Source organism: Cupressus sempervirens, chromosome 5, assembly GCF_028749045.1.
Source record: "Cupressus sempervirens isolate cs-2001-9-10 chromosome 5, ASM2874904v1, whole genome shotgun sequence".
Classification (NCBI taxonomy): Eukaryota; Viridiplantae; Streptophyta; class Pinopsida; order Cupressales; family Cupressaceae; genus Cupressus; species Cupressus sempervirens.
In genome coordinates, this window is record NC_143122.1 from 721,913,375 (window position 1) to 721,929,562 (window position 16,188).

A 16,188-nucleotide genomic window follows, 5' to 3' on the forward strand; every position below is an offset into this window, starting at 1 on the left:
CAAGAGAGATTCTTCAATGATACTCCATAACCACCTTTGGTTAATACGATAAGAAGCAAATGAAACCAAGGACATGGAAACATAAAAGACAGTAACCAACGCATGCTTTAACACACACCACTCGATACCAAGGATACCAAAACCAAAAAGCCAGAAACGCATGCCTAAACGCACACAACATGGATAGAAAATGAAAGAAACCTAAAGTGCTCATAAACACGAGCAAAAGCATAGAAGAAAATATACCTAGTTATCATAAATAAATAAAAACTTCTAAAATTGCAAATACAATGTTCTTTTGAGAGCTATATCAATCTTGGCTTTGATAACATGTTAAATCTAGAGCCCATAAATCAATGGTGATAAACAGCAATAAAGAGCCAAAACTGAACCAATAAATATCAGAAATATCTTGGAAAAACCCTTCAAGAATGAAGGGAAAAACCCAGCCACACAACAAAAATGTGTTTATTAATAATGAAATGTTCAAGCCACACAACAAAAATATGTCTTTATTGATAATGAAATGTTCAAGTGTACAATATCCTTTGCTTGAAGCAAATATATAACAATAGTAGAGACTCTTCACATTATATCCAAAGGTCTCTTGAGATTCCCATAACTCCTATAATTAATTATAACTCTTTGGATATTTACGCCTCAATGCATGTGAATGACATATTTAATATTACAAATTAAACTTAAGTGACCTTTTCAACTAAAGATGACAATAATGGTAATAATGTCCAAATTTCAAGAGATAAAGATCTCTATCACAGCTACAATTTTTAACAGACTAAACTAAAAATTGACTCTTAAGTGTAGTGGGAAAGGAGGAGTCGTCAATCTTTTCCAAACTCACTTCAGATTTCCTACCAATGATCACGGACTCTTTTTATGCTTCCCAGCTTTGAGCACCTTTTCCAAAGTGCAAATAATTAACATCTCCTTGATTGAATTTGCTCAAACAACCATGGCTCTAGGAGCTGAGGCAATTTGAGAAATATTTCACATTTTCTTCAATATCAGGTGGAAGCATGTCCTAATACCTGCAGATGACCACAAAGGTCTAGGTACCATCCTAATTGACAAACAAACTCTTCAAAACCTGCACTAGGCTTCTAAAACTCATACACCACCTCTCACGTACCTGTACAACCTACACAATGAAATTGACCCTTAAAATAAATTTGAAATTCACAGCAATGAATCCCAAAATCAGACCCAACTTGGTTGCCTAACCATAAAGAATTTCCACAAGCCAAGTTCAATCACTTTTCACACCATCTGATGCCCTAAACCAGAAAACCAAGGAAGTAGAGCTTTCTCTAGATGGGATTGTACTGACAGGTCTGAAAGCATGCTAGAAACTCCTTTAGACACAACAAGAAGAAAACATCTTAGACTATATAATCTCAAAGAGACTCAAATCAATTAACCCTGAAAATATTTGCTTGTTTTTAAATCTGGATTACCCAAACTCTGTTAAAAGTTAAAACACTGGTGATTCCTTAGTAAAATCACCCTAACAGCCAGAGAGGATCTTTCACCACCAAGCCTTTTTATTTTTTAGTGAGGTTTTCCTCCTCAATAAAACACTGGAACAATTTCTTTGTTCATTCCGACAGCATCCTGCTATGTGCACTTCTTTAAGTAATCCAAATGATAGTTTCAAATCCTCATTTTATATAGTTGGAGGGAAAAAAGAGCTATTTAAAATTTAAAAATAAATTATTTTCCCTAAGTGGCCTTAGAATATAAAATTGACTTATGTCAAAGCACCCTTTCCCGTAGGCATTCGCTTGAGGGGACATAACATCAGTTTAAATAAAAACGCTGAAGTAAAAAATATAACATTAACTTTATAACTTATCTCAACCACATTGCAGAAAGCACCACCAAAGCACCAAATTCTAAAATTGATCATGCTAAGAAGCCAATGCTATTGAAGAGGGATGTTGGAATCCAAAATGAGTACCTACTAAAAATGATAATGTCTTCCAAGAACTATGGAGAACTCAGAAGGCCAAAAATGCTACAAAGAGTGTCCCAACAAATTATAGCATAAACTGATCACTATAGTGCTATTGAAAGCCAATAAAAATTGAAGCCTAACTCTCCAATATTCTTGGAGTCCTCTCCAACACATCCAGAGGCTTAGAAACAAACTAGGGATTGGCCCAACAGTTACAGAACAACATTGCATAAAAATGTGAACACTACATCCTTACACTCTTATGATAGGGGTCCTCTTTGAATAGGAATGTGGGGGGTGAAACACACTAAGCCCTAGAGTCTTATGCGTATGTCAAGGCATTGAGTTTGGTAGTTCCTTTAGGGTTGTAGCTATTAAAATTATAAAACAATAAAGGTGACTGATATTGTCAGGACGATTGATCCATTTCCTTTCATTTATAGGCAATCTCTTGTTATTTAGTGTTTCCTAAGAGAGCATATGGCAAGTGTTGATTGAAACTTATAATTGACTGCAAATATGTAATGCAATATCTCTCCTATCAATGCATACAAAACTTAAATGCCAAATGCATTAGGATAAAATTTATTGATGATATGATGATGTAAACCATAGGGACTTACTAAACCTGCTGCTTAGATTTTGGGTACCATCAACACCAAGATGAGTGGCATCCCTCAACTTCCATTGTCATATCAAGACTCTTTAACTTAACACTACTTGTTATATCCAACCTCCTTGTTAAGAAAGTTAGTTGAAATGTAATTATGAGTTGTCGATGTTAAAACACCTTCTTTTGGGGAATATTTACTAAAAATCCAAATTGGATCAACTTAACATCCTACTACTTCTATCTATATTCAAAATGACCTTGTAACACACATAACAATCTAAAAAATTCCTAATCTAATTATTCTCAGCAAGACTCTAAGCATACATGTATTATAGGGGTCTAAAAAAATTGAAGGGAGTTCTTACCAAATTTAGACAACTTAAGAGTCAAATTCACTTGAAGTTGCTTCCTAAGAAGCAAATTATAGTATACAATTTTGGCAGTATCAACACTGTCAAATTCAGTAAGATGCTAGTTATTCTGATGTTGTGGTGGTTCTACTTGTGTCATGGAAATTTTACAATTAAGCTGGATGTTTTCTTTGTAGCAGAAGAGGCTTTCTACTAGAGAAATTAACATGTAGGTTAACAATTGTAGATGTTGTCTCTTCTAGTTCATTGCCTAATAAGCTTCTTGAAATAGCCTTAACCTGTTGAGTTTTGTGTAAGGGATCAATGTAAATAGTAAACAAATTATTATTAACAGATTTCTTTCATTATTCATATAACTTTTGAGAGGTTTCAAGTCTCAAAATTTACCCAAATTAAACTTATCGTTTTCTGTTTTTAAAAATCCATATATGATCCTGTTAACTGCCTCTCTGAGGATTCCAAGTTGTGTGTGTGGGTGTATCTGTGTGTCTGAGCTTCTGTAGATTATTTTCTTCTAGTTTGCTAGCCATTCCTTAGTTAAGGAAGGGAACAGCTTGATTCGATCTCGAAAGGTGTTGAAATGCAATTTTTGTTAAGTCGTATTGTTATTATTTTCTATCCTGCGTTCAATTTTAATAATGTGGTTTTTAATTTGGATGTCTTGCATGAGTCTTGAGATGATTCAATAGTTGTACAACCAGCCATTTTTAAAAACTCTGTAGTAATTTAGTGTACATTCCATTAAGCAATGTGCATTAGAATTGTCTCATAATACTTTGAATAATTGCAGTACCTATCAAATGCTGCCTTGGCACGAACAAGCGTGGCAAGCACAACTGTCATATCTTCAACATCAGGTCTGTTCACTCTTTTCTTTGGGGTAATGCTGGGTCAAGATTCCCTTAACATTTCAAAAGTCATAGCCGTGTTTGTAAGCATGGCTGGAGTAGCCATGACAACTGTTGGAAAGACGTGGGCTGCAGATGATTCGAAGCTGAGCATTTTTGGGTACATTCTTCATTTCTGTGTTCATTTTTCATGCTTATGTATCAAATATACAATATAGAATTATCTTTTGCAACAAAAACATTTATAAGCACACACCAGAACATTTTCTCAGCGTTCAGATTTTATAGCCATAGAGGAAGAAGTCTTGTATAGTTTACAAGATTGAATCAGTCTATTTAGAAATGAATTCACAAAATCTTGTGCTGTAGCAATTTTGTCAGTGGTGAGTGGATTGTACTTCTGGGTGCACTGTTATATTATGGACTAAGGTATACCAGCATTTTTGACTTTCTGGTGATTGGAAGTATTAATGTTTTTTCAATTATATATGTTGGTTTGCAGTTCCTATCATCATTCAATTGTAGGAGATATATTTGGACTTCTTTCTGCAGTCACCTATGGCATTTTCACTGGTAACATCCTTATTGCAGTACTATCACTTTCTGAGTTTCACACTTGTCTTGTTACAGACTAGATATAAATTTGTGAATAAATTTCAATACTATTTTGTTTATGCTGGTGTTGTTTTTCTACATTTCAGTATTGCTCAAGAAACTTGCTGGTGCAGAAGGGGAAAAGGTTGATGTGCAAAAGTTTTTTGGATACATTGGTTTGTTCAGCCTTGTTGGTCTTTGGTGGCTTGGTGAGACAGATTCCATTCATCAAATTTTGTACTTGATTTGAATACTGGGTTTTGTAACAGATATTTATGCAAATGAAAACATTCAATCAACTTATGTATGATAGATATGATCTGATACAACCACAAGAAGGTAAGTTGGTTCTTGCCAAACCAAAATATTTTTCCCTTTCAACTGCATGTTTCCTAATTCACCTTTTTCCATGTCACAGTTCTAACAGTTTCCAATGAATCTGTAAAGTCTTCTCAGTGATTGTGGAGTTGATCTAACCAATACGAAAATTTAATCATCTGTGTTATTACAAACTATCCAGTAGCAACGACAGAGAAGATTCTGTCTTGGCCAAAAGCACCAGGAAACCGAATATAATTTGTTTTCCTTTAGCCACTGCAGCTTTCTTAAATTGCAAAGCATTTCAGGGAGGTTTAGAGAAAATTAAGTTTTGTTAGTTTAGATTATTGTCAGAGAAGAGGGAAGACCTTCAGTTTTTGAATCAGAATTGTGAGGGATTTCTTCCAAGTTTAATAAGAATTATATAGCAATAGTCTATAGAATATAATTTTGTCCTATCTTCTATTGTATATGAATGTTTGGAACTGTGAGTAAATATTTATGTGTGCTCTAGTATCCTCTCCTTTTGTAATGTCCCCAACTAGGACCAACCTTAATTTGCTCCTGAATTCCCAATTAGGGTTTTGATTGCACTTTGGAATGGCATCTTGTAACATTCCCTAGTAGAAAATTCTAATTCCCAAACGAGTAATCATATATCACTATGCTTTTAAATCAAATTGAGGAACAGTCATTGATTCATAATACATATTTATGTCCTAATTCCTTACTTCTCTCCTAGTCACTAACCTTAACAAGGATGGTAGATTTACTATGCCAAGGGGGCATGAAATAGTCTACAAGCGGGTTCCCTCAAGGCTCTTACCCATCTTGGGACCTACACATCATGTGACCGAATTTACTTTGCCTTTAACTCCACAAACTCTCTATTATCTTAACAGTAATTAATGAGTGAACAATGAATCTGAATAGACTAAGTGTATATCTCTATTTTGGTTTCAAGTGATTTTTGGGACATGTGTGGTTTGCCATTAACTCCAACACTTTGGACTATATCCTTCCTTGCAACGATCACTACAATGAGTAATTTTCTCAAAATAGTTTATATATTGTGTTGAAAGGAACATTGTTACATAACAAAAAATTAACACAAGACACATCTGATTCCCTGTATTTCTCATTATTCCACATTGCATCTTCAAATGAAGATTGTGATCCAAGTGTATTTTAAGGAACAAAAAGCCTTGTGTTGGATGTGAGTTTTCTGCAAATTCTGATCAACCAATACTGATATAATGCTTTTACTCTTGTTGAAGATGGTCGGGCAATAAATGCTAAAGGAGTAGACTTGTATTTGATGTGTGTCCTTTATCCACATTCTTACAGACCCTTTCCAGGTCGGTCCTATATATAAACTAATAAGTATTTTTCCAAGATTGGTGTCTCTAAGGATTTGCAATTAGTTAGTAACTACACTAACTATAACTATGCAATAAAACCTTATTAAATGCTCCCATGAAGGCATTGATTAGGTTAATAACTTAAAGTATTTATGAGGCCAATCCACTTAAGGATCTTTATGCTTTACCAGATCTGTACGATTTGCAGATTCAGATAAGTATATATCAGAGTTACCTCATATAAAATTAACACTCCCTCTTAACTTGATAATCAAACTGAGAGATAACATATCTAACACCATCAATTAAGATGAATAAGCATAGATTGATACTCTATATCTATCTGAATCTTCTAAGCATGTGGTATCATTGAACACATGATACTATGTCATACTACAAGACTTGTGATATGACTTATCACTTGCGATAACAGTATTGCATGGAATGCAATATACAAGATAAAATCCAGAGAGTGATTAAATTCTTCCTTTATCCAAGTTGTGATTCAAAGGTATTGACAAACCTATATCACAATATGATCCTGAGCTAAGATCTGCCAGTACACAGGATAAAATTCGGAGAATGATTAAATTCTTCCTTTATCCAAGTTGTGACTCATAGGCACACAATGTGATCTTGAACTCATCTAGATCTAACAGTAGTTCTCTACTTTCAGTACATTATTTCAAAGATCGTCATCTCTCATAATGTCTTTTATACAAGTATTCATTATCTCAGAGATTGTCACCTCTTAGATAATGAATACTGTTATATCGCAAATTTTTCCCTAATTTTAAATTTTCTTATAACTATTTGATTTAACGAATTATTCTTTCATGATCATGTGAAATAGTTAGTTATTTATATACATTGTATTAATTGTTGATGAAATGGTCAGTAACCTATAACTGTTATTAGATGGTTAGCAATTGTTTGATTTAGAATAATGATTAATATTTTTTTTTAATGAATTACTATGGAATTATTATTATGGCGGAAGTGTTTTTCATGGGTGATTGTCGCAGAAGATGAAGAAGGGGGAAGCATTGCTAAAGGGGATAATCGGAATGGGATGTCCGCTTACTTTAGTAATCAGGATCGGCAGGTATGACCTTAAACTTCCTTGGAAGGGTTACAATGACTTGACCACAGGATACATTATGGGACCCACATGAGCTATTAAGAAAACAATCTAGCAAAAACATAAAATAATCTAATTTAAATATATGACATACCTCAAGAGATTCTTAATTAATCTTCATCATATTATTATAATAAATACTTAAATATGAACATATAAATATAAAAATGAAATGGCACAAATAAATTATAATAACGTAATATAATGATGTCACCCCATTGATATACTTACATGAATGTATATAAGAATATATTATAATAATAAATGAAAATTATGATCTTTTCAACTTTTTATTTTATTCCTTCTTCCCACTCTTTTCATAATTCGATTTACTCACTTGGAAGCCAAATGGTTTTAAATCTTTAAACCAATGGAAGCCGAGAAGCCATGACTAGTCCTTTAAGAAAAAGTCGTGATAGGAGTCAGACATCTTTGACCCCAGCTTTCCATCCTTTTCTGCTATGTTTACCATAAATTCTGTCTACTTAAGCTGAGTTCAATACTGTTTTCTTCTTACCCGAACCTTGCAAATATTTGAACCAAGCAATAATTGAAATTGGGTGATTTAACTAAGCCGAGTAAGAGTTTCGGCTAGAGGACGGAAGGGTGCCAAGTTCAAATCAGATCTTCATTTGCATACATATCAGGTTACGAAAGTCTTTCCATCAAAATTAATACTTTCATCTTTTCTGAATGTAAGTCTGACTATAGTCGGCTAGGCATAGAAATCAAATATTATAACTAAGATTATTATATGTTGCTTTGTTGATGACCTCTTGTGAATTTCATAGAGTTCCAATATTGATCTTTTTATAATTTCATTGTATCTTAGACCACCATTAAGAAGTCGAATGGTAGCTGTAGGAGTCTTATAATGATAGTATGAACCATCACCAATAATACGGATATCAATGGCATTGATCATGTTGTCTTAATCCATGATATAAAGAACAGAATGCTCATAAATTTCTAACACCTAGGATTCACTGGCAATGAAGCTATGAAATGGTGAAGAGGTGTAAATAAAAGGGACAGAATGTTCATAATCTTTTAGGCACCTAGGATTCACCGGCAATGAAGCCATAAAATGGTGAAGAGAAGGAATGAACCTGCAAGGAAACAGGAAAGAAATCAAATATGAATATCTTAAATAATGAAATACTTAATAGCTCATGCTTATTCCTATAATAGAATCCATTGTCAAGTCGAGTGGTAATGATCAGGTCAATGTATCCATCGAAAATCCTTGGCCAAGGTGGTTTATAGGCATATGTGCCATCCAATGATCACTTGATATCTGTAACATCAGTTATATAGGTATAACTGAGTGGGTACTCAAAACACCCAGTAGCTCAGATGGTTGAACCGAAGAACATCTCAAACCTAACCCCAAGGTAGGGAGGGTCATTCTAATATAATAGAATGTGTGGGGATAAGTATGGTCCGAGGTTGGGAGGTTAATCCTATGAGAATGCTTCTCCTCTCACCAGTGCCAAGGCTTGCACAACCAGATAAAAGATCCTCCGATGATACTAGTACATTTCCTTCTTTCTTGTTAAGCATTTACTTTAATTGTTAATGAATTTATCATGAATATATATATGTTAGTTAGTCATTTATTTCAGTTGAATCTAACTATAGTTAGAGTAGTTATTTGTTCTTTCAATTGAATAGGATTATGCTTATTTTTGGCTAAGTATGATTATAGTTATTATAGATAGTCATTATTCTATTTATTTCAGCTGAACATGAAGGTACAATTACGAATAGTTAATAATCGATCTTGAATATGATTACAGTCATTTTTTGTTATTTGTTGAAAAGTAGTCATTGTCATGTGAAATGGATTCAGTTACTTATATAAATGTTGGGGATTATTAGTATTAAATGTCTTTGTTTTAGATATGAAAATCCATTTGTTACATATGGTATTAGAGCATTGGGTTCAACACTGCACCTAGGGCACACTACCTTCTATGTAAACCTGAAAGATTCTAGAATGATTGCACAAGATGCAAGTATGGAAAACACCACGCAAGAAGGCTCGACATCCCATTTTTCCTTATTTAATTAAAAACATGCCTAAATACAATTATACTTGCTGCTCCATGCCCCAAGACAACGAAACTCTGAACCGGGCATTACAACAGATAAAGAAAGAAAGAGTCAAATGGACTACTGCTAGTAAAGTAGTATATAGGAACAAGTTAATTCAAAACTGGAATGCTTGACAGGGAAACTCTCTTTTACAGTTCCACAAATCCTAGATGGTGCGGGATATTGACCAGTCTAAGCCAAAACTAAATGCTGAAGAGCAAGATTAAATATTTTGATGTAAACATCCTCAATAGAGGAAATTTTTGTAAATAAGGTTGCTCTAAGAGTAGCAGCAAAGTATTAAGTTAATTAAAATTTATTTCATGCGTTTCATGCATTCACAAGCTCTTTTTGTTGCGGAAATTCTTAAACATGTATGAATTCAATAAATTGACACAAATTTGTAAAATTAACAGGTGAAACCAATAAACAAATAAAATGAACAACAAAAAGAACGTTGCAAATCAAGGCATAATCCGTGAAAACACTCAATCTTTTAATGACTTGTTACTTAGATTTTGCAAAAAATGCAACTGAAGTTGGAAAACATGGAAAGAAGAATAAATGAGATGGCAGCCCAGATAGGCAATAATCACAAGGAACTCAGTCATCATCTCCTCTTAGAACAGAGATAGAAGTCTCTAGACATAAAAGAGAACCTCTTCACCCAAACAAACTAAAAAACAAGAGAAACAAGAAATAATGGCTGATTTGTCAGTAGATATTAAGAAAATCAAACCACCCAAGTTTTTTGGTTCTAAGTCGGGGGAGGAAGCAAAAGCTTGGCTAACTAAAATGGAACAATATTTTAAAACTAGAAACTTTTCTAAAACCTCAAAAGTGGTTTTGGGATATATCAATTTACTAGAAAAGCTACAACCTGGTGGGGAAACACCAAAGTTGAACAGAACATTAAAACCACTGAGATTACTTGGGAAAAGTTTGTAACCATATTTAGGAACCGCTGGCTGCCTCAAACCTTTTATGATAAAAAACTACTAGACTTCCAAAACTTGAAGCAAGGAGATATGACAGTACACAAGTACTGGGAGAAATTTACCCAACTGTTAAAGTGTGTACCACCATATCAGCAGGATACCAATCTGAAAATGAGAAAATTCATTATGGCTCTAAACAACGGAATAGGTGAAGCAGTTGATGTTCTCACTCCTCAAACCATGGAGGAAGCTCTAGAGAAGGTTGTTCGGCAAGGACACAAAATCAAAAAAGATGACTCCATCCGGGACAATAAAAGGAAAACAAACTCAAATTCAGAAGGTGCTGATCTTGGATCTTAGAAAAGATAGTTTAAGGACTTCAAGTACATCAAACTAGAGTCAAAGGGAAATAGAGTTAAGGATGTTAAAAGTAATTTTAATGCAAATAAGAATAATAAGAATAATGAGGAAGGGACCACTTTCAGGGTGCTTCACTTGAGGAGGAGATCATTTCACTAATAAATGCCCCAAAAAACCCAACACCAATCAGCCACAATGACCACCTCTTCCACAAGAACAAGAAGTTTATCAGCAGAGGATCCATGTAGCCCTGGATAATAAGCAAGCAAAATAGAAAATAGGCCCAATTGAAACTTTGGGTAAGATCTACGGAAACCTTTTCTCCATTTTAGTTGATACTGGAGCTTCTAAATGTTTTATATGACTTAGACTATTAAGTAGATTTCCAAAGAGATCTAGTTTTATGACAAAACCATGGATAGTCGAATATGCAAACCAATCAATGGCTAAGGTAGAGCAGTGTTTGTTTGAGGCTCAGGTTGGCTTTCCAAATTTTTTAATGGAATTGAACTTATATGTAGCACCTCTTGGGTCTTACGACATTATCATAGGCATCAATTGGCTCAGTGAGCATAAGGCCAAGGTGGATTGTCTTGCAAGAACTATAAATTGTTTGGATGATCGAGGTAGGCCGACAAGCATTATAGGGGTTAAACATGAAATTAAATCAAAATAGATATCTACAATGCAACTTAAGAAATATGAAAGAAAAGGCTGTAAGATCTTTGCAGTCAAGGTTGAGGACATGAGAGAACCTAATATCACCACATATGGAGATGACTATATTTATGAGGATGGGGAAATTGGAGAAAAGTTAAAGGAATCTTTTGAAGGAAAAATCCCTATCTAAAGAATTATCAAGATGTGTTTCCTGAAGAACTCCCTGGGCTACCCCCTTCTCGAGTCTTTGATTTCACCATAGATTTGATACTAGAAGCAGAACCCATTTTGTGAGCACAATATAGAATGACTACCATGGAATTAATGGAGTTGCAGATACAACTATAGGACATGTTAGACAAGAAACTGATCCAGCCCAGTGTTTTACCATGGGGAGCCCCAGTGTTGTTTGTTAGGAAGAAGGATGGAACCATGAGATTATGCATAGATTATAGAATGCTCACTAAAGTTACTATCAAGAACTCGTATCCACTTACTAGAATAGATGATCTTAATGATCAAATGAAGGGCGTGACAGTGTTTTCCAAAATTGATTTGAGGTCAGGTTATGACTAGCTCCGTATTAAGGACGAAGATGTATTACACAAAACTGCATTCAGAACTAGGTATGGACATTACGAATTTACAATATTGCCATTCAGGTTAACCAATGCCCCAACAACTTTTATGAACCTAATGAATAACATATTTCAAGACTATCTAGATAAGTTTGTGTTGGTCTTTATAGATGATATTCTTATCTATTCTAAGAACGAGGAAGAACATCAAAAGCATTTGGAAATAGTTTTGCAAAGATTAAGAGAACATAAATTGTATGGAAAATTGTCTAAGTACGCGTTCTATCAAAAGGAAATTCAGTATTTAGAGCACATTATATCAGCTCATGGGCATAGCTATAGATCCATCAAAAATAAAAGCAATTAAGGAATGGCCTATACCTAAAAATGTGTCAGAAGTTAGAAGTTTCATAGGATTAGCAGGATTTTATAGAAAATTTGTCAGGAACTTCTCAAGGATAGCTTATTTGATCACATCACTTTAGAGAAAAGGAAAAATATTCATCTGGACAGAAAAATGTCAATCAGCCTTTGAGTATTTGAAAGAAAAATTAACTACAACACCCATATTAAACGTACCTAATCCACAAAAGCAATTCATAGTTATAACGGATGCTTTCGGAGAAGGATTAGGAGGTGTGTCAATGCAGGATGAACAGATAATTGCTTATGAATCTAGGAAATTGAAGAATTATGAATAGAATTACACACCTCATGATCTGGAGTTAGCAACTATTGTACATGCTCTACAAATGTGGACACATTACTTAATCAGAAAACCTTTTGAACTTCAATCGGATCATCACAGTTTGAAATATATTTTCACACAACCAAATCTAAATGCTAGACAAACAAGATGGCTGAAATTTTTAGCAGGCTACGAATTCGACATAAGTTATATTAAAGGCAAGGAAAACAAGGTGGTAAATTCCCTAAGTAGGAGAAGACACATTTCCACAATGGCTACAATAAACTTCAGATTAAAAGACTAGATTCTACAATATTTAGAACATGATGAGTTTTATGCAGAAATCAACCTAGCTCTTATCAGGGACCCACAGAATGCTAAGTATTTGGAATTTAATTTAGAAGAAGATGGATTACTAAGGTATCACAACAAGATTTATGTACCCAACAACCATGAACTCCGAAGACTGATTCTAGAAGAATCTCATTCAGCTCCATATTCAGGACACCCAAGGGTAACTAAAATGCTATCTGATATAAAACCCCTATATTTTTGGAAAGGAATGAAAAAGGATATAATAGAATTTGTTGCAGGTTGTTTAGAATGCGAGAGAGTAAAAGCAAAACATCAATAACCAACAGGTCTTTTGCACCCTACTGAGGTACCTGAGTGGAAATGGCAGATAATTTCCATGGACTTTGTACAAGAATTACCTATGACATAGAATCGACGCAATACCATTCTGGTAGTGGTTGATAGATTGACAAAGGTTGTTCATTTTATACCGAGGAATCTAACAAATGGAGCATCAGAAATTGCTCATAAATTCATAAAAGAAATTTTCAGATTGCATGGAATTCTAGAGAAAATTATTTCAGATAGGGATGCTAGGATAACTTCTAGACTTTGGCAAACATTATTTTCAGCATTGGGTACTAAATTAAACATCAATTTAGAAAGATGGTCAAACAGAAAGAGTAAATCAAGTATTAAAAGATCTTCTGAGAGTATATTGTATGGACTAACAATACCAGTGGGAAACATACTTACCCTTGGTGGAATTTGCATACAACAATTCCTATTAGTCCACCATTAAAATGGCTCCTTTTGAGGTTTTGTATGGTCGTAAATGTAGAACTCTTATGAATTGGAATCGTTTGGAAGAAAAAATCGTTATTTGACCCGAAATGCTTAAGGAAATGGAAGAACAAATAATCCAGATTCGTCAAAGATTGAAGGAAGCCAATGACAGACAGAAAAGCTATGCAGATGCAAGAACACCTAGAGAATTCTTAGTGGGAGAAAGGGTATTATTAAGGGTTAAACCTCAGAAGAGTACTATCAAGTTTGTTAAGAATGCCAAATTAGCCTCGAGGTATGTAGTACCCTTTGAAATACTAGAAGTTGTGAACCCAGTAGCTTACAAAATTGCTTTACCACCAGCCCTTGCCAGGATGCATGATGTCTTCCATGTGTTGTATCTTAAGAAATACATTATCCATCATGATCATATAATCAATTGGAAACTATTACAGGTGTGAAAACCAAGGGTGGTAGAGGTAGGACCACTCAGAATACTCAAGGTGCTTAAGCTACGCTTACAAAATTGGGAGGTGACACAATGCAAGGTCTAGTGGGATCAATATGTAGAGGATAATGCCACTTGGGAGGATTATCATGAAATTTTCCAAAAATACCCTCATCTTTTCTCTAGAACTGGAAATTGATCATTTCTTTTCTTCCTTAATAAAGTAGATTAAGTGTTGTTTAAAGTTTTGTTGTGATGTTCATCGAGGACGATGAAAAATCTAAGGGGGAGGATATGTTACATCCCAAATTTTGGCCTAATTTTAAATTTGTTCATAATTTTTGGATTTAACATTCATGATCATGTGAAATAGTTAGTTATTTATATACATTGTATTAATTGTTGATGAAATGGTTGGTAACCTATAACTTTTATTAGATGATTAGCAGTTGTTTGAATTAAAATAACAATTAATATGTTTCTTTTATGAATTACTATGGAATTATTATTGTGGCAGAAGTATTTTTCATGGGTGATTGTAGGAGAAGATGAAGAGGGGGGAAGCATTGCTAAACGGGATCATCGGAATAGGATGTTTGCTTCTTAGTTCAATCATCCAGATTAGCAGGTATGACCTTAAACTTTCTTGAAAGGGTTACGATGACTTGACCATAGGATACATTATGGGACCTGCATGAGCTATTAAGAAAATAATCTAGAAAAAACATAAAATAATCTCATTTAAATATAAGACATGCCTCAAGATTCTTAATTAATCTTCATCATATTATTATAATAAATACTTACATACAAACATATAAATATAAAAATGAAATGGCACCAATAAATTATAATAACGTAATTTAATGATGTCACCCCATTGATATACTTACATGAATGTATATAAGAATATATTATAATAATAAATGAAAATTATAATCTTTCCAATTCCTCTTTTCAACCTTTTATTTTATTCCTTCTTCCCACTCTTTTCATAATTCGATTTATTCAATTGGAAGTTGAATGGTTTTAAATCTTTAAACCAATGAAAGTCGAGAAACCATGGCTACTCCTTTAAGAAGAAGCCATGATAGGAGTCGGACATCTTCGACCCTAGCTTTCCATCCTTTTCTACTACGTTTACCATAAAGTCCATCTACTTAAGCCGAGTTCCATGTTGTTTTCTTCTTACTTTTGCATGAACCTTGCAAATATTTGAACCAAGGGTGCCAAGTTCAAATCAAATCTTCATTCACATACATATCATGTTACGAATGTCTTTCCATCAAAATTAATACTTTCATCTTTTCTGAATGTAAGTCCAACTATAGCCGGCTAGGCATAGAAATCAAATATTAGAACTAAGATTATTATATGTTGCTTTGCTAATGGCCTCTTGTGAATTTCATAGAGTTCCCATATTGATCTTTTTATAATTTCATTGTATCTTAAACCACCATTAAGAAGTCAAATGGTAGCTGTAGGAGTCTTATAATGATTGTATGAACCATCACCAATAATATAGATATCAATGGCATTAATCATGTTGTCTTAATCCATGATATAAAGAAAAAAATTCTCATAACTTTCTAACACCTAGGATTCACTGGCAATGAAGCCATGAAATGGTGAAGAGGTGTAAATAAAAGGGACAAAATGTTCATAATCTTTCAGGCACCTAGAATTCATCGGCAATGAAGCCATGAAATGATGAAGAGGTGGAATGAATCTGCAAGAAAACAGGAAAGAAATTAGATATGAATATCTTACATAATGAAATACTTAATAGCTCATGCTTATTCCTGTAATGGAATCAGTTGTCAAGTCAAGTGGTAGTGATCGGATCAATGTACCCATCGAAAATCCTTGGCCAAGGTGGTTTATAGGCATATGTGCCATCCAATGATCACTTGATGTCCGTAACATCAGTTATATAGGTATAACTGAGTGGGCACTCAAAACACCCAATAGCTCAGATGGCTGGATAGAAGAACATCCCAAGCCTGATCCTGAGGTAGGGAGGGCCATTCTAATATAACAGAATGTGTAGGGATAAGTATGGTCCGAGGTTAGGAGATTAAGCCTATGAAAATGCTTCTCCTCTCACCAATGCCGAGG

At 34.1% G+C, this 16,188-nt stretch overlaps 1 protein-coding gene across 2 annotated transcripts in view; it reads left to right on the forward strand.

Annotated features, from left to right (window-relative positions):
* The window catches only part of LOC149558022 (putative transporter C405.03c), a 62,149-nt gene that overhangs the window by 36,227 nt on the left and 9,734 nt on the right, over positions 1–16,188 (forward strand). For both annotated transcript variants that reach the window (XM_089786082.1, XM_089786081.1), the window contains exons 3-5: positions 3,750–3,967; positions 4,310–4,380; positions 4,509–4,610. In XM_089786082.1, the coding sequence (XP_089642208.1) occupies positions 3,750–3,967; positions 4,310–4,380; positions 4,509–4,610 (391 nt within the window). The remainder of the gene's footprint in view (positions 1–3,749; positions 3,968–4,309; positions 4,381–4,508; positions 4,611–16,188) is intronic.